The sequence below is a fragment of the Purpureocillium lilacinum genome, assembly GCF_023168085.1.
Source record: "Purpureocillium lilacinum CBS 284.36 DNA, scaffold_1, whole genome shotgun sequence".
Classification (NCBI taxonomy): Eukaryota; Fungi; Ascomycota; class Sordariomycetes; order Hypocreales; family Ophiocordycipitaceae; genus Purpureocillium; species Purpureocillium lilacinum.
This window is the reverse complement of record NW_027072111.1, coordinates 200,845-219,930: the sequence shown is the minus strand read 5'-3', so window position 1 is coordinate 219,930 and position 19,086 is coordinate 200,845. Positions and strand designations below refer to the sequence as shown.

At 56.0% G+C, this 19,086-nt stretch overlaps 2 protein-coding genes across 2 annotated transcripts; both read right to left on the bottom strand.

Moving 5' to 3' along the window:
* Nucleotides 1-343: 343 nt before the first annotated feature.
* PLICBS_000030 (uncharacterized protein) lies at nt 344-1,157 on the bottom strand (the record flags this gene model as incomplete). Its single annotated transcript, XM_065599469.1, has 2 exons — nt 344-904; nt 1,149-1,157. 2 exons carry the CDS (start codon nt 1,155-1,157, stop codon nt 344-346), a joined length of 570 nt encoding a protein of 189 aa, XP_065455541.1.
* A 9,424-nt stretch (nt 1,158-10,581) lies between these two features.
* On the bottom strand, nt 10,582-11,555 carry PLICBS_000029 (uncharacterized protein; the record flags this gene model as incomplete). The annotated part of the gene is made up of 2 exons (XM_065599468.1): nt 10,582-10,587; nt 10,953-11,555. 2 exons carry the CDS (start codon nt 11,553-11,555, stop codon nt 10,582-10,584), a joined length of 609 nt encoding a protein of 202 aa, XP_065455540.1.
* Nucleotides 11,556-19,086: the final 7,531 nt, after the last annotated feature.

The following is a 19,086-nucleotide window of genomic DNA, read 5'->3' as shown; positions in this document are numbered from 1 at the left end:
CGTCTTGTTGAACTCTTTGTAAAATGTACTTCGCACGTGTTCCTCAGCACCCGAGCACGACCGGGTTTCACCCCCCAAAGCGTGCGTGCCTCTCTGGTCAATTAACCCCAAACACTACCAGCACTGAACCGTTGTGCCGTCTCAGAGTAACTTTGCTTCCGCTTCAAGGAATACAAGGAGCCGAGACGGCCCTCTGCCCAGCACAGGCAACTCCTGGGTAGACTTCATATCCAGCGCCATGCATGTCAGCATGCATCGCATGCAACTATTGTGGATGGCGGATGGCCCGGCGCGCGGCAGTCAATGCGGTGCGTACGCGAGTTGGCAATTCGGGTTTCTAACGTTAGTACATGGCCCATCCGCCGCTCGCCGAGATGGCTTGCCCCGTTACCCACCGACTTTCTTCACTTGCCAGCCACGCGACAATTTGCGCGACGTCGTCAAACGCCCTTAGGCGATTCTGCAACGGTGTCGTAGCCTCTTGCATCGAAATGATGTCCTGTGGAATGTTGTCTAGCATGTTGCTTTGCACGGGCGCCGGGTTTACGACGTTGACGCTATGCCCATCTGATCCGAGCTCTGCTGCCCAGCAGCGCGTCAAGCCTCCCAGTGCTGCTTTGGAAGAGCAGTACAGAGACAGATCTTTGAACCCGGACCGCGCGCCGACGAATCCGATGTTGATGATTCGACCCGGCCTCCTCAGTCGTGGCTTGACCTGCCGCATGAGCAGGATCGGGGCGAGAACGTTGACGTAGTAGACATAGTTGAAGTCTGAAACCTCAATCTCAGACAGCAGCTTCACTACCTCAATGCCCGCATTGTTGACGACAATGTCGATGTGTGGTCCGAAACGCAACGCCTGTTTCGTCGACGATTGTCTTCGCACCTGATGAGTCGCCAAGGTCTGCGCGCACACCGCAACAGTCTGACGACCCTCCCATCCTCTTGACTTGTTCAACAAGACCCTGCACCGCAACTTTGCTACTCGGCGACACGTACGTCGCGACGACCTATCTCGCATGAGCTTGGACTTAGGCTCAGATGTGGTATAGGTGCTAGCATTCTACCTTGGCTCCTCGTTTGGCCAGCTCGATCGCAATACTTGAAAACACTTCGGAAAAATTGCTCTATAGCCTAAACAGTATGACCTTGACCATTCCACCACCCTGCAGCCTATATTCACATTGTGACTGCGTCGCAGGGACCTCTTCCTCTGTCATCACACTTTCTTGGCATGCAGCTGTTAAGAAAGTGGCGCTATTCTAACATATTCGCTTAACATTTGCACGTCAATTTCGCAGCAGCGCTCTGCGCTGGCTCCGGCTGCGGCCATGGCATCTGCCACGAGCTCGCATGCCAGCTCAGATCCCTTTGATCTGGGTGTTCACACTCCGCCTAACCTTGCTCGCTTGGCTCGTGCAACTCAGCTCCAAGGATGCTCTTCTATTGTGACCCGGCCGATTGGCCTCACATCAACCCCCCGGCGACCGGCGGCAACGCCGTCGTCGCCTCTAGTCAGGCTCTCCAACGCCGCCGCTACGGAGGAGGGGCGGCGCGGACCCATCTCGAACCGGTCCGGCACCGCCGAGTCTGAGACGCTACCACCGGCATCCGTCATGGCAGCTGTCAATAGATTCGTCGCGGAGGAAAGAGATTCTCACCAGGCCAAGATGGCGGTGTTTCGAGCATTCGGCGAATCCTTCGAGCAGACTGCGAAGCAATTCACATCTGGACTTGAACACAAGTTTGCGCAATACTTTTCTAACAGGTTCCTCGACTTCTGGACGGCGACACTCTCCGGCCTCGAACCCGCATCTACGCCGACGTATAGCAGCGTCGTTGCTGGCGGTACCGCACGAGTGCAGCTTGGGGGGCACGCTCCCACGGCTGCCGCGACCCCGCCACAACAAGAATCACAACAGCCAATTTCCCGTTTCCAGGGACGACCTGGCCCCGCCCCACCAAAAGAAGACCTCCGGGTCTTCGTCCGACTTCCCGCCGAAGCGCCGGCGAGGGACCAGAATAGCTACGCCATTCGGGCCCACATCGCCGCCAAAGTCCGCGTTGACCTCCACCAAATACCTGCCGCCTTCAAAGTGAACTCCGGATGGGCCATCCGTCCGACCAACGCAACCATCCGAGACCTAATCGTCCAACGACAGTCGGAATGGTCCGAGGACCTAGGTGCGACAAATGTAGAGATCAGCCAGAGGTGGTACACGTACCTCGTGGCGTTGTGTCCTGTCATTCTCACCGACCTGCAAGGGCGCGAAGTGGACAGTGAGGCCGCCATCAAGGACGAGATCGTCTTCCAGACTGGTCTTACGCCCGTAAGTGTGCGACACGTTAAGAAAATCCCAGACGCACCTCGCACTGGGACGTTGATTGTGTCGTTTCTCGAGCCGACGCAGAGGCCCTGGAGGCTCTTCGGAACCAGTCGTCTTGCCCGGTACATTGAAAGATCTAGCACGCCTAATCAGTGCGACAAGTGCTGGGACTTTCACTCCCGGCACACATGCGATAGACAATCGTCTTGTAAGCGATGCGGCCGGCGCGGTCATGCCGCCGAGACCTGCGTGGCCCTTGAGCAGTGCGCGAACTGCCTCGGGCCGCACGCCGCAGATTTCGCAAAATGCCCTGCGCGTCCCAGGCGATCGCACGGCACCCTTCGTCGACTGACGAGAGAGGAGAGATCCCGTGTCCGAGAGCTAGGCGCGCAGCTCTCTGCGCAGCGAAAAGCACAGTACGAGAGCGTAGAACGGTCAGATCAACCCGGAACGCAGACAGGCTCTTCAACAGCGGGTGCCAACGAAGCGGCCGCGACACCCGAACAGAGCAACGTACGCCACCTTGAAACAGACGCAAGCCGGCCCACGAGCGTGCGAGCACCCTCAAGCGGGGACCGGCCCGGCCGGGTCCAGGACAGCACGCCACGTCGTGGCAGCATTACCTCGACCCTCAGTCCCACCAGAACTGTCACCCCGCCGCCATTCGCCATGGCGCCGCCCCCCAATCCCCAAGCCATAGGCCACCGACTCAGATCTGCTTCTCCTGCGAAGAAGCGTCGCCTTGCTCTGGATTCCCCGTCTGCATGACGAGGTACCACCGCACAACTCAACCCGGCACTAAGACCCTGCGAGTCTTCCAGGCGAATGTGGGCAAGATACCGCCCGCACACGACTGCGCTCTTGCCCTCGCCGATTCTGAAAAATACGACGTGGTCCTCCTCCAGGAGCCATGGACAACGACAGAGGGCGACCGATGCCTTACCAAGACGCATCCTGCCTACGACACCTTCTCCCCGGTCGACAGCTGGGAAGATAATAGCACCCGACCTAGAGTCATGACCTACGTTCGCCGCAGCTCTAGACTGATGGTAGACCAGAATAGGCCTGCAACAACCCGGGACATCCTCTGGCTCACGATCAACAACATAACTATCGTCAATGTTTACCGCCAACCGTTCTACGACGCGGCACTCGATATACTATTCCAATGGCCGGCCCCGGACAAGTGTCTGGTAGCCGGCGACTTCAACGCTAAACACCACAGCTGGCAATCCGGCCGCATGGACGGCCGCGGCGAAGCCGTAGCCGAGTGGGCATCAGCCAATGGTCTAAGCCTGCTCAACCAGGCCGACGTCCCGACGAACCCCCACGGCAACACGATTGACCTTGCTTTCTCCAATATCGCCCTAGCCGACGCCGTAGTGGAAGATCATCTCGCCACCAGCTCCGATCATTTCACGCTCAGCATCAGCCTGCCTGAGCTGATTGCGGCACCTCCACCCGCCGGAAAGATCCGGCTCACCTCCGAAGAGGAAATGAAGCGCTTTGTCGAGATGGTGGAAACGGGTGCCGCGGCCATCCAGCCGGCAACCGACTCCCCTCAAGACTTAGATGCACTTGCCTCAACACTGACTGGCCTACTTCAGTCCGCCGCCAACGCCGCAGGCAGGCCGGCCCGCAAAGGCGCGCGCAGCGCACCGTGGTGGACGGAGGAATGTGCCTTGGCCGCGGTGGAGTACCGTGCGATGAGGAGAATCCACCCCCTCGGTCACAGCAAAGAAGTGCAGCTCGCCAAACGAGCTCTCCAGAGGGTCCTGCGTCGGGTCAAGCGCCGCTACTGGCGTGACCTGATTGACAGCTTCAAAGACAGTGCGTCAGTCTTCAAGGCGGTCCGTTGGCTGCGATCACCCGGTCCCTTCCAACCACCGCCTCTGCAAGTGGGCGACACAGTCTATGAAACCCAAATGGACAAGGCCAATGCCCTCCGACGTGCAACTCTGGAACGTCGCACGTCGCAGGACGACATAACGGACCCGTGGGCCCCCGTGGATCCAACGAAATCAATTCCTTTTGCTCAGCACATTTCTCCTGAAGAGGTTCGTGATGCAACCTTGCGCACCGGCAACACCTCTCCAGGGTCAGACAACATTACGGTCAAGATGCTCCGAGCTGTCTGGCACGCCATTGGGGGCCTTGTCCATAGGCTGTATCAGGGCTGTCTGGACATCGGCCACCATCCCAAACCTTTCAGAGAAGCGGAAGTGGTAATGATCACCAAGCCAGGGCGACGGAACTTGTCTGAACCCCGTGCATGGCGTCCCATCTCGCTTCTCTCCTGCCTCGGCAAAGGCCTCGAGCGGCTCATTGCACGCCGCTTAGCGTGGGCCTCAGTTCACTACGGCATTTTGCACTCTCAACAAGCTGGGGCATTGCCGAAACGATCCGCCATCGATCTCGTCGCCGCACTGGTGCACGACCCCAACTGTTCTTTGGAACAGAAGCATGGTACCCCGGCATGACCTGTCCGCGATGGCACCAGCCGACAAAAGAAGGGCCGTCAAGGATACGGCATCTCATCCGACGAATGGACAAGTCCCTCCATACGGCCATGCGGGCCGTCCTCCCGGTGTGGAAGACAACGCCGCTGGCTGCCAGACACAGGGAGGCGGGCATCCCGCCGGTTTCCCAGCTGCTCGAGGCTTGTCGAACGCGCTTTGCAGCGCGCCTCAAATCTCTTGACGAAAGACATCCACTCGTGACGCGCACGAAGCCCTTTCGGGCTCCCGCCATCAACAGGGCCATCAAGCTCAAGTATCAGCTGCATCGCCAGCCTTTCCGGACCAGGCTACGTCGCACCGACGAGCTTCTGCCGGGATGCGCGAGGCCAGATCTGCTCCCTCGGAGATTTAGCACCCAGCGCACGCCCCTGCAAACTGCTTCGAAAGATGAAACTGCATCAGAGTTCTGCGACTGGCTGCAGTCAGTCGCTCCTCAGACAGCCGTCGTCTACTCTGACGGGTCCCTCTCCGCGGAAGGAGCTGCGGGGTACGGGTATGTCATACATATGGATGGACTCACCGTCCTGAGCGGGAATGGGCGCCTCGGGCCCGCTGAAGTCTTCGATGCTGAAGCCAAAGGCGCTCTCGAAGGGTTGCGTGCCGCTCTTTGCCTCCCATCACCGGCGCGAATAGTCGTGTGCCTCGATAACCTCGCAGTCGCGACGTGTCTTCGAGGCATGCCTGCAGACTCCTCTCAGCGTGAGTTCCTGGAATTCCAGGCCCTAGCTGCAGCACACGGTGCCACCGAGATCCGTTGGGTCCCCGGACACACCAACATCCCAGGCAACGAGCAGGCCGACGCCTTAGCAAAGGCCGGTACCTCTCAACCCGAACCTGTAGACGCTCTCCCGACGCTGGCATATCTGCGTAGGGTCGCTCGGCGGCGACCAAAAGACGCGTTTAAAGCCTGGTGGGAAGTGTCTGCACCTAAACAGTATAGAGACCTCAAGCTCGACGCCACAACTGGTTGCCCACCAGAACTTACTATCAACCGACCTCTTCTCCACCACCTGCTCGCAGCGAGGACCCATCATGGGGATTTTGCTGACTACCACGAAAGGCTCAACCACGACGATGCACGGTTGACGTGCTCGTGTGGCCGACGAAAAGAACCGAAGCATCTCTTCTATTGCCGGAAGGTCCCACCGCGACATCGGATGAGGATGGCCCCCTCACCGAGCGCGTCGGTCAACCGAGCAATTGGCAAAGATTTCGACCAGTTCGTCAAGATGGCGAAGGCAAGCTCGTTCTTCGGGACGATCTGCCCGCGCCATTAGGCGGCTGCACCCTCTTCCCTCCTTCTCTTTTCCTTTGTGTGTACTCTCTCTCGACTCAGCCAGGCGGAGGGTGCTGCAACACCCTTTGCCCGCCCGGGTCAATCTTGCTGCTTCGCAGCGCTGTATCTCATTCTCGTGGCCCATGAGGCACATTGAAAGACGGCACCGACATACTTGGACGTCCCGCTGACGGGCAACAAGTTGATGAGCAAAGGAGCGCCTTTGAGCCGATGAAATGCTGGATGGTGGATTGTTTACGTTTGGTGGAAGGGGCAGATGACGCGGGTTGGCGCTCATTTCGTTTCGCGTTGTGTGGGCCGCCCCACTCGCCTGTATCGATAAGCCGATAGTAGGCTCCCAGCAGCTCAGCACGTCCTGTGCCCCGTCTCGGGGACCTGAGCGACCTAAAGGTCGCTGGACGCAAAATACAAAACCAAACCAAACCAAACTGCGTCGCACGGACGAGCTCTCGCGGCTCCGGCACCTCGAGATGGCGCGATGTTTTCCCTCGCATCACATTGTGCAAAGTGCTTCACCATTGGTGCCGGTCGTAGCGGATGTAGTGAAGTTGAAGATGTCTGATTAGTGGGCACTAGCAGTTGCAGATGCTGGCCTAGATGGAAACCTTTGTCGCAGTGGGAGGAGTCTCCGCCCGGGCTGAGACGTCGTCGATGCTATGACGCCGGGCTACCGGGTACCCCTGTGGCCCGGAACTGGAGCAACAAGGCGTCCAGAGAGGGCCTGGAGGAATTGGGCAGCGACTGCAGAGCACTGAAGCCATTTCTGGATCACTCTCTTGTGTATTGGCGTGGCGATCAGTAACTGAACGACACCCTCTTCTCGTCCACTGGCCAGGCTGCAGGATGTGTGGTGTGAAGCCAGTGGGCTTGCAAGTCGTGTGGTCTAAGTCTCACAGGATGAGTGGTGTGAAGCATGTATGCTGCCAGAACGTGTGGTGTGAAGCAAAATCGGCTTCCAGAATGTGTGGTGTGAAGCTCGCAGGATGTATGGTGTGAAGCATGTGGGCTTGCAGGATGGGTGGTGTACAGCTCACAGGACGTCTGGTGTGAAGCAAAATCGGCTTCCAGAATGTGTGGTGTGAAGCTCGCAGGATGTATGGTGTGAAGCATGTGGGCTTGCAGGACGGGTGGTGTACAGCTTCCAGGGCATGTGGTGTGAAGCAAAATCGGCTTCCAGGACATGTGGTGTGAAGCTCACAGGATGAGTGGTGTGAAGGAACTCGGCTTGCAGGAAGTGTGGTGTGAAGCATGCAGGCTTACAGATTGTGTGGTGTGAAGCTCGCAGGACGTGTGGTGTGAAGCATGCAGGCTTGGAGAACGAGTGGTGTGAAGCAAAATCGGCTTCCAGGACGTGTGGTGTGAAGCTCACAGGACGTGTGGTGTGAAGCATGTAGGCTTGCAGGATGTGTGGTGTGAAGCTCGCAGGACGTGTGGTGTAACGCCTGCAGGCTTCCAGGACGAGTGGTGTGAAGCAAAATCATCTTCCAGAACGAGTGGTGTGAAGCTTGCAGGACGTGTGGTGTGAAGCATGCAGGCTCGCAAATATGTGGTGTGAAGCTCGCAGGACGTGTGGTGTGAAGCATGCAGGCTTTCAGGAAGTGTGGTGTGAAGCGAAATCGGCTTCCAGAACGAGTGGTGTGAAGCTCGCAGGACGAGTGGTGTGAAGCATGTAGGCTTGCAGGATGTGTGGTGTGAAGCTCGCAGGACGTGTGGTGTGAAGCATGCAGGCTTGGAGGACGAGTGGTGTGAAGCAAAATCGGCTTCCAGGACGTGTGGTGTGAAGCTCACAGGACGTGTGGTGTGCGGCATGTAGGCTTGCAGGATGTGTGGTGTGAAGCTCGCAGGACGAGTGGTGTGAAGCATGTAGGCTTGCAGGATGTGTGGTGTGAAGCTCGCAGCACGAGTGGTGTGAAGCGAAATCGGCTTCAGGACATGTGGTGTGAAGCTCGCAGGATGAGTGGTGTGAAGCGAAATCGGCTTCAGGACATGTGGTGTGAAGCTCGCAGGATGAGTGGTGTGAAGCATGCAGGCTTGCATGACGCGTGGTGTGAAGCTAAATCGGCTTCCAGAATATGTGGTGTGAAGCTCACAGGACGCGTGGTGTGAAGCATGCAGGCTCGCAGGACATGTGGTGTGAAGCTTGTGGGCTTGCAGGACATGTGGTGTGAAGCAAAATCGGCGTCCGGGAAGTGTGGTGTGAAGCTCCCAGCCGTGTGGTGTGAAGTTCGCAGGATGTGTGGTGTTAAGCTTGTGGGATTACAGGACGTGTGGTGTGAAGCCTGCAGGCTTGCAGGATGTGTGGTGTGAAGCTCGCAGGACGAGTGGTGTGAAGCAAAATCGGCTAGCAGGACGTGTGGTGTGAATCTCGCAGGACAAGTGGTGTGAAGCTTGTGGACTTGCAGGACATGTGGTGTGAAGCAAATTCGGCTTACAGGACGTGTGGAGTGAAGCCTGCAGGCTTGCAGGATGTGTGGTGTGAAGCTCTCAGGACGTGTGGTGTGAAGCCTGCAGGCTTGCAGGATGTGTGGTGTGAAGCTCGTGGAACGAGTGGTGTGAAGCATGTACGCTTGCAGGACGAGTGGTGTGAAACAAAATCGGCTTACAGGTCGAGTGGTGTGAAGCTCACAGGCTGTGTGGTGTGAAGCACGGGATGCGAATGGGGGCAGAGGAATGCGAAGGAGGCAAAGAAGGATTGCAGCCGCTTCTGGATCGCCGTGAACGCCGACTTGTTACACATTGCCCAGGACCAAGGGTAAAACAAAGGTGGGCACATGGGTGCAGACAAGGATCCGTGTCCCCTGTCATTCAGCCCACCACCCGCTACTTTGCTTCACACCATCAACCTTCACCCCCCGGTTCTCCACACCATCGCACCGGACATCCATGTTGACGCTTGCTACAACGCTGACACCCTCGTCTGAGCGCCGACAATGGCTTTTCTGAGTCGGCGGGAGTCAATCCGCATCTTGGCCGTCCACTCTTCCATCGTAGAAACCGCTGCAGTGTGTTGAGGAGCCGAATCTTGCCTCACGTGAGAATTAGGTAGAGACGGCCACGGAAGGGTCTAGGACCGACGCCCCAGACCCTCTCTGTCAGTCTGTTCTCTCACCTTCTCCCGTCGCACACCTCCACTGTACTTCGCTCTCAGTCTGCGAAGAAGCAACGTTGAACAGTAAGTAATTGGCCAGTCACGAGAGCATCTACCACCAACACTCGTTGTTCGTATCGTCTTGCATCAAGACATTGCGATCTGTCTGGTACCGTCATATTCTGAACAAAGCGCCGTCCGAATTGTACCCTTCATCAATTCTTTAAAGCCCGGCGCAATATTGCAGGCAGAATACCGACCAAGCTGCCGATTGAAGTGTTAAGCTTGCCATTCGCCATGACTTTCAACGTAAGCACTGACGGTTCGTACTTAGCTAGGGAAAGCACCATCCGCAGTCTCCAGATACCCTCACGAGCTTGCCATCAAGATTGTGGACGGCCGGTCACGATTGAACCACCGAGCGACGACGACGTCCGAAGAGCACCGAGAGAAGCCCCCCCGCAACCTTGCCACCAGCTCGTGTAGCAACTCCATTTCTATCCGACCAGTTATGAGCTACGGCACGTCGTTGACCACATAAAGAAGAGTTCGCTGGCTCATTGGACTCTAAAAAGGGCCACAAACGTGCTAGCTGTACTCTCAGGCACCAGCTTTACCCGGTGTGGTTCTACTATCCCAGTGGACAAGATTCGCTGCAGCCCGCACCCATCTTTGGGTAGCGGCGCGTGTGGCAAAGTTCCAGATCAAAGTTCAAAGTTCACGCCCTATTACGTGACTGATGAAAACAACTCTTCGCACACTATGATGCTCGTCGGACAAGATGCTGAAGCGTACGGGGATATTGGACAGGGAGAGTTAGGGTTAGGATATTGGACAGGGAGAGATAAAGAGGCGCAGTCGAGGACGAGCAATTGCACAACGCCGCGATGCACACTTGGCCGGCACTCCAGAGACGCATATTGCGCTTGTGTACTTGGCGATGTCAATGCCATCCCACAGGCCGGGAAAACTAGGTGACAGCGAACGCGGAACGGGAGCATCCCCGCAAACGGAAGCTACATTGCTCGACATATCGTTTTGCATCCTGCCGCGTTGGGACATTGATGCTGCGCAGCTACGGAAGGCGAAGGAAACACTTCCATTTCCCAAGAGATATTTGCACTTGAACTAGGCTAGAAACCCATGCCATGGGCCACCCGTTCGTGACTCAGGCGTTCTTCCATGTTTCGAAACGGAGGGAGATGAGTACAAGATGATTGGGTGCATGACAGATTTGTGTCTTTGGGCGATACATCGGGGTGAGACTCCACCATGTGGAAAAGAAAGTCCGTAAACCCCTGGAATGGTTTGGAACAATGCGGACACGTCTTGTTGTTGCCGTTGGGAATGCTAGATCTGCTCTCTAGTCAGTAATTAAATTCCCGAACGAGGCGCGGACGCAGGGACACTGGGTCGACCATACAATGGCACTAAAAATCGTCCTGGGCCTCGGGTATGTAACACGGATTCGTTCTCGGGTCTGGGCACCGAGCTGAAAACCATCATAGTCAGAACTTGCAGGCTGTTTGCGGTGAGGGTCACAATTACAGAAGCATCTGGCAACCCTCTTCCTGATTGCCCATCCATGGTTCCCAACATTCACAGGGGACCGCAGGTCGCCCTTTGTCGTCCGACGATGGAGGCTTGTGCCGCAACATTGAATTGTATATGCCTTCTGTGACGCGAAATGCGGACGGACGGACGTCAGGTTCTAGAGATACCATGCTCTGGCAGCACTTAATCAAGTCTTGAAGAGACTTCGACGGCAAGCGACCCGGCGTGCTAATCTCGGCAAGGAGAGATTGAAATGTCGCTAGGCGCTGAGTATGGGAGAGCAGACCCTCCTCTTTGAAAAGTAGAGCGAAAGATTCGTAGGGGATACCTGCGGCCATGGCTAGCATCTCCAAGTATATGTAGCCTAGGGAAAATATGTCGGCCTTGGGTCCGAATGGCTGCTGCATGCAGACTTCCGGGGCTGTGTAAATGTCGATCACGGTGGGCTCCGAAGTGGGCTCGGTTTCCACAAGCATGCCGGTGTCCCGGTGGTAATTGGAGACAGCGAACTCGGTGAAAAACACCTGTTCCTTGTGGAGTAGAATCCCAGAAGCCTTGATGTTGCGGTGAAGCAAGCCGTGGGCATGCACGTAGCTCAGCGCGCTCCCAAGACAGCCAACCCACTTCTCGATGGAGTCCACTAGCGTGTGCCGCGAATCTTCTGCGGAGTCTAGGGACTCATAAAACAACGAGAGTGTGTACTTGGCCACGGGATGCATAACGATGCCGTATTTCAGGGCATGGGAACTGATTTCCTCCTCGTACGTCATGACAACTCGCTGTAGATGTGGGTGATGGAGTGATCGAGCCTTGTCGAGCAACGCAAGTTCATTTGCAGCGAACCGAACCCACTGACGAGTCTCAAGAGTGACCGTCTTGTGTGCATACGCTTTTCCGGGAAGGTAGAATTGTCCGCCGGTAGCCATAGACTCAGAGACGACGCTGCTGCGGCCACGACCCAAATTCCGAAGGTGTTTGAAAGGGACGCTGTCTCTCGGAAAGGTTCGATGCATAGGTAGCACTGCCTGGCTCTGATCACACACCTCCTCCCGAAACGTATCTTCCGTGTGGAGGATAAAAACCAGCTTCACCTTTAGATCCCGTCCGTCTATTTTCATCACCCCCTCGTGGATTCGAGTAGGTGGGGGGTTCTGCTCCTGTGCACTCATGTTGCTGGAAGGAGCGTATCCGGCCAGCGTATGGTCATCCGTTCGTGGGCGTTTGGGAGTCGGGTCGTCCGAAGGGCCAACTTTGTGCGGCTGAGGACAGTTGGGCAACGAGCTCGCCGCCGGCGGGAATTGCTCATCCATGGGAACTAGTCTCTCTGTATGGTAACAGGCGTGGTAACATAGTCAGTGCCAATTTGGAGCTTGACCAAGAGAGTGTTGTTAGAATTACCGAGTGACTAGCAGAGCAGGGTTGTCGGTCTCCGACGAACGCGAGGAATCTCTCCAGGGGCTCTTGCCGCTAGTAAGTCTGCATGTATGACGACAGAGATAAGTGCAGCAGTGACTTGCAAAGGGTGTATGAGGCAAGACGTTCGTAAGGCCACAAAACTGCGGCGCAGGAGTTTTAACCCCTCGAAAAGTTGCCATCAGGTGACTGGTCAGGCGACCTGGCAGCCCGGGGTAAGTATCAGATGCTGCCGGGTGAGGAATAACTAAGAGCTTCCAACATGAGACAAATCCTCTGTGCTTGGGGACAGCCCCCTCGCCACGCCAAGTTGCGGGCTTAAGCCTAGGGAGCCAGGCAATCTTGAGCGCATCGGCCTTTCCCCGCGATGGGTGAAAAGGGCCTGAAAATAGCCACAAGGGACATGATCGGCATTTTGCCCCAGCTTAGCTGCGACGGCGATGAGTCGCTGAGCGAACTTGCCCCGCATGGGCCTGCGGTACGGGCCGCCTTGCCATTCTCCGCGAACTTCAACGAGGCGGCAAGCCTCAGCTTTGTGGGTCCAGGGCGGGTCGCGGCGGCACCAATCGTCAGAAGGATTGGTGCCTGAGTGTGGCTTGTCACATAAGGCCCACTCCGCCGTCCAATCAACATGCGCTTGTTAGCGCCCTTGTGAGAGCACATCATGAGGCACCCAAATCCATGCTCCGTTCAATCGACAGACTCAACAGGGTCCCCTGTTCCCATCCGAATTGGCTTTTGTTTCGTAAGCGGCGACGAGGTGAAACGACATGACATGCCCAGCAGCAGATGTTAATCATTCTTTGTTATTGGCAGGAGAGATGCGCCAGGTTCGCTCAGGCGGAACAGCATTTTGCCTCTCGTGCTGGTCTGAGGCGGAAAGGTCTTTGCCGTCTCCCCGCATTCTCGTGCAATGTCCCTGAAAGCCAACGTCAGGACGGAGGCACCCACAACACCGAGAGGAAGTACTCCCGGTCTGGGCATCGCGCTCAGAGGACGCGCCAACGGCGCCAGACTGGGCTGCACTAGTAATCCAAACGAGGCAGGTTGCATTAGGTTGTATTGCTCGTGCCATTTTGGCCCACAGGACGGCACAGGCAGGCTGGACAGTCCAAGAGCTAGCTGAGCTATCACTCAAGCACGCGCGCCACTTCTTCTCTCTCACCAGCGGGTCCACACAGCGGGAAGAGTGAACAGATACCTCTCCGGTGGCTAAATCCCTGCCGAGCAGTTAGCTCTGGCTGTTCTGCAGCATCGGTGCGGCCGGCTGAGTCCGCAAATCCCGGGGCATGCGGGACGGACGGAGGGGCTGTTGAAGGTGACAGGAGTACCTGGAGGTGGCAGGGGCCTGAGGGGAAAGCTTAGTGGGAGCAGGGTTGCAGCGCTTGCCCAGCGGGAGGGGTAGTGTGCCGCACTTTAAGTTAAAAGGTCATGCAATCTGCCTCGCCCAGCCAGTGGAACCACACCTCCGAAGGCCCTGTCCCTGACGGTTGGGGGCGCAACGGGGCATGTGGGGTTACGGTGGCCCTCCCTGGCAGGCAGCAGTGTTTTCCATTTTCGCAGTCCATGCCCTGGGTTTCATCACACTTGCTCTGTTTCCCTGGCGCCTGGGTTACCCACCTCACAGCCTGGGCCGAATCCCATTATGAGAGTATACTTTTCACGACAGCCGAGCCTTGGCGTCAACACCTGGCAACCATTTCTACAGCTTACAAGACGGGAAGACTGCAATAACGAGCTACCCGTGCCCCAAAAGTACCGGAAGTGCCGTGTCGGACGCGTTCAAACTTCGGTGCGGTCGGCACAGTGGCGCTGAATGAAGGCTATGAGACGTTATGAAACGATGCCAGTAGATTAGAGTCATGCGTAGCTGAACTGTGAACGCCTTGCCAAGCGGCCTCCTCAGAGCCGATGACACGGTAGCCGGATAACATGTTCAGTCGCAAATGTTTCGGCGGTTGTAAAGTGTGCCTCCTAGCTTGCCAGTATCGACTGATTAACGCAATAGACAGGTCTCTAAGTTGGCTACGTTGCTTCCGGGCGCGTTATAAACTTTGACGAGCTCCAAGCCCGCCTCGCTCAGCACCCTTCGAAAGTCATTCAAGGACCTTTCTTTGCCCCCAATGGCCATTAGCGCAAAGTCTAGCCAGTATAACGTCATCGGCCCTCCAACTTGGACCCTATCGGGCACAAGCATGTCGCATATAACGAGCCGGGAGCTTGGTCCCATGGCGGAAGCAGTGTTTCGCAAGATGTCAATGACTTTGGGGTCGTAAAAGTCGTGCAGAAGGCGCCGCATGTAGTAAATGTGGGCATCTTTGACGCGGTCGGTCAGCACCTGTATTCCTTTGCCGAACGAGAGGCGACAAAACTCACTCTTGATAGGTTGTTGTGTGAAAATGTCGTGGCTCATGGTCTCGACGCCAGGAACATCGTCCGGCTGTAGCGACTCTATGACGAGTGGCAGATCCTGGAGTACCAGCCTTCCGCCAAACCCGTCGCCGTCGCATTCTGTTCGTATTTGGAGGAGAGCTTGCCCTCGACCACCGCCGATGTCAACAATAAACGGCCGCTCGGGTTCCGCTCGCACTTTGTCTCCCATTTCTCGAAAAGGAAACATCCCCAAGACAGGAAAGTTCTTGCTCATGTTCTGGAGTGTACGGTTCCAAAGCTGCCTCTCTCTCGGGTCCAAGTCCAGCACCTCGTAATACGTCTTGCCTTCGTGCCCCTCGGCAAACGCGAACGGGCTTTTTCTCGGGTCGAAAAGTTCGTCAGGCTTGTGAGTTTTGACGTAGTCTGGCATCGCAATCCATGACTTCATAATGCCGATGGAAACGCAGACAAAGCCCCCAAGCTCTTCAGGCGCGAATGCGCGGGACGTGGAGCTGTGTTTGTACTCATCATCATTAGTTTCTGTGAATATACCTCGGGCAACAAGGATGCGCATGGCTCTCGTGATGACAGATACATCGACATTACATGTCGAGGCGAGGCTTGTGGCGGCGATGCTTCTCTCCGTCGGTACACGTTCAAAGGCACCTATTCGGAGAAGGAGGAAGAGCGCAGATGCTTCGCTCATGTTTTCCAACCATCGTGTTCCGATGTCGTAGGGCTCCTCTAGGGCTGCGCGGCATTTATGGACATGCTCCAGTAGCACGAGATGCTTTGAAGATTCGACGGATTTCTCTCCACGCTGTTGTATGTCCTCGAGGCATGCTACCAGAGCTCTCGCTTCAGTAAGAGCCTTGGCGACGGCGTTCTCGTCCATTAGTCGTGAATGCTTGCTTGAATTGCCCTTGGAGAGATTCTGCCCGAGACGTGCAGGACCGAAGGAAAGAGGGGAAACCGGATGGCTCCTAAAGATGCCTGTTCGCTCGAGACATGTGGCCGTTCAACCGTCAAGAATTCAGATGTGATAGATCATATTGTACCGCGGGCGGGAAACCTGATATCCGATTCGCCGAATTGAAGTCAATTTTCTCCACAAGCTCGACGGCCAATCAGTGGCTACTAGCCGCCTAGTGGCACCCCTACAAAAGCACAGCGGCCCTTGTATCATTAGCGCATCTTTCCTCGGCTGTTGTCCCCTCCCAGCCGAGCTTCTGCTGAAGCATCGATCATGAGCGACGCCAACAATGCGACAATTACGCCGGATGAGGTAACCCGTCTCTGACTCGGCTGTGGCTATATCTATATAACTTTCGGATGGCTAACAGAATAAGCAGGATGAGGTACCTGAAACGCGACTCAGTCGCCTCTGCTAGCCGCTGATAGGCCAGCCAGGCACTGCCGAGCGACCTCGGTAGTATCGCGTCCTCATTGACGTCGATCGCCACAGACATTCTGCAGGGAGAAGTTGGTGAGGGACGCCGGACATACGCGGTGTACGGCAAAGAAGGTGGGCGAACGCTATCCCAAATCCTCGACCGCGAAGCTGAAATATCCTGCACGTAGAGTATGGCTTCCCAATGGACGATCAGGAGCTGGAGCGTATGGACATTTGCCACACCAAGTACTCCGCTCTTCTAGACAAGCGCCATTTTTTGTCACCGGTTGGGCCGCATCCTCAACGTATTCTGGACTTGGGCTGCGGAACGGGTATTGAGCCTTTGCTCCCTGGTGCATCTGATTGACCAATGATTGACTTTGCGCCAGGCATTTGGTGCATTGACGTAGCAGATCTTTACCCAAGTGCAGAGGTTCGCAGAACCGCGTCCCACTTGCGGAATTAACGCTCACTCTCGCCCAGGTTGTCGGAGTCGACAAAGCCCCAACTCAGCCCCTATGGTATTGTGGCCGACTCTTTGCTATCACCACCAACGGATACTAAGGAGCAACACAGGGTCCCGCCAAATTGCAGTTTTGAACTGGATGATATAGAGCAGACATGGACCTGGCGGGACGAGACCGCTGACTTCATCTTCTCCCGCGACCTCATCTTATCCATTCGGGACTTTCCGGCGCTCATTGGCCAGTGCTACAAGCTAGTTGCCTTGCCATGTTCTTCAAGTTGATTGCCCTTGACCTAACAGTTATCTAGGCATCTCAAGCCCGGCGGCTGGCTGGAATTCCATTGTGTGACCGGCGTGCTGATGTCGGATGATGACACAATACCAGCAAATAGCGCATTCCGCCAGTTTTCGAATACACTCAAAGTTGCCTGCGCAGCTTTTGGCACACCGGTGGATGATCCAACGCATTGGAAGGAGTGGTTCGAATCGCGTGGCTTTACAGGGGTTACGGAGCAAGTGTTCAAAATGCCGTGTAGCCCCTGGCCGAAAGACAGGCGCTTGAAAGTCATTGGGGCCTGGGAACAGCACAATCTGCTCAACAACCTAGAGGGCATGGTGATGAGGCTTTTTCAAAAAGGTCTTGGCTGGTCGGAGGAGAAGATCACCGTCTTTCTGGCGGACTTAAGGCGAGATATACGCAACTTGGGTATACATGCCTACTGGCCCTTGTGAGTTTTGCAGGGCATCTCAATCCGTGCAATGCTCAGGTTTAGCGGACGTTAATTTATCTCAGCTATACGGTCTACGGCCAAAAACCTCTAAATGGTCCTTCGAATCCATGATGACGCCCCGACGAACACGTGGCCAGGACAGTTCGTTGGTCACCGTCCGCGACGATAGGTGGAGGTCGAAATAGTTAGTTGCGGCTGTGGCAATTGACTCTTGATCATCTCGATTTCTTCCGTGTCAACTGAGTGACGGCCGCCTGGTCAGCGTTACTGGGCAAGCGGTGGCGTCTAAACCTCATCGACTGAGTTCCTGGTGCGCATCGGGCTAGTTGAGGCGCCAGATAGTGTCTTCGATGTGGTACGAGAGGTCATAATGGCATAAATGGTAGACAGGAGAGCAGTACCTAGACGCGTTGAGGATTATATCACTCATCGAGCCAACCTCTTTTAACCATGTGTATCTGCAGCGGTCGTCCACTCCCGATCGGGGCCAGCCACGTCCTGCTCATAAGAAATGGATGACACGGACTTCAAGGACAGCTTTCAACACTGCGGAGAAGGCGATTGGGCCTAGGGTCACATGGCGAATGATGGTCTGCCTTCTCTTCCCACCCATGATCCTATCCTGCCTTGCGGCGGCGGCGGGCCGTTCTCCTCTGGCCCCAAGAGTTCGGTCCGCGACCACAAGGGCATCGATAATCTTCCCATCCGAGCCGCCTCGGTACAGTCTGGCTCGACAAGCGCGCCCGTAAGAATCATCAAACATGATTGGCGATTGCGCTCGGCCGCATTATGGAAGTGCGTCAATACGGAGGCAGCTGAGCCGAAGTGGCCTGAGCATCCTGAAAAAATTCCCGGAAGCGTTTCGTTAGATCCTCGTCCACCGGTATCTGATCCATATAGGTGGCATGGCCATGACTGTTACCGGAGTGCTCGTTGGCAACTTGGCAGTACTTGGTTGAGTCTTCCAGATGTTCTCGGAGATATTCTTCGCCTTCTTCGCAGCTTGTTTGGTGCCCTGAGATGTAGACTTCTCCGTTGCTTAACTCATTCCCACTAAGCGGCAGCAAGCTGGCTGCTGCGGCGGCATCTTGAGCGCCCAGTGGCGGACCTGGAGACCGTTCACGACCTTGAATGGAAATTGTAGAACGCACCTGCTCCGACATGACAGCATTGGAAGTATCTGCAGCCAATGATGCCCCAGCATCTTGAAGTCTGGCAAGCAGCTCATTGAACTTGTGTTGAGCATCTGGGTCTGGAGTTCCGACCGCCCCAAACTCATAGCTGTTAACAGATACTTCAGCCGGCGATTGTACTTGGTCGCCTGAGGATGACGTTTCAATGGGTGCTGATCTGGCCAGATCACGGACAGCTCCCATCGCATAGTTGTGAACACGGGCTCTGGTCGGCCACTGTCTTTGGGTCTGTGAGGTTGAGGTATTGGTGGACGTCGGCAAGACTGGATCATGCACGAGCAAATTTCTGAGGTATTCTGTACTGAAATCGCTCGCTGGAATATCGGAGAGGAAAGTGGCGTCCCTCTGGGCGAATTCGTTGCCTGTATTGCTTTGCGTCTCAGAGCAGTCGCCGTTTAAAATTGCGGAAGTACCAGCAGTTGCCTCGGCCGGAGTATTGCCATCACCGGGTTGCGGCGCCGACAAGTTGGCAGTTTCGTTTGCGCCAAATGGCACAGATGTCAGGGTAGCGTTCGAGCGACGGTCATATCCGTGAAGCGGCACAGGAGTAAATCTATCTCATCTTTAGCCGGGGCTCAATTGGTACTGTTTGGTCTCGTTGCCCCGGTGCACTCCTTATCACCGCGTAACTCGCCGGAGCTTACCTGTCAGACGATCCAGGGCGACCGTTGGGAATCGTTTCCGGTGGATTTGACGAAGCCATGCGAGGATACATATTTGACTCGTTTGAAT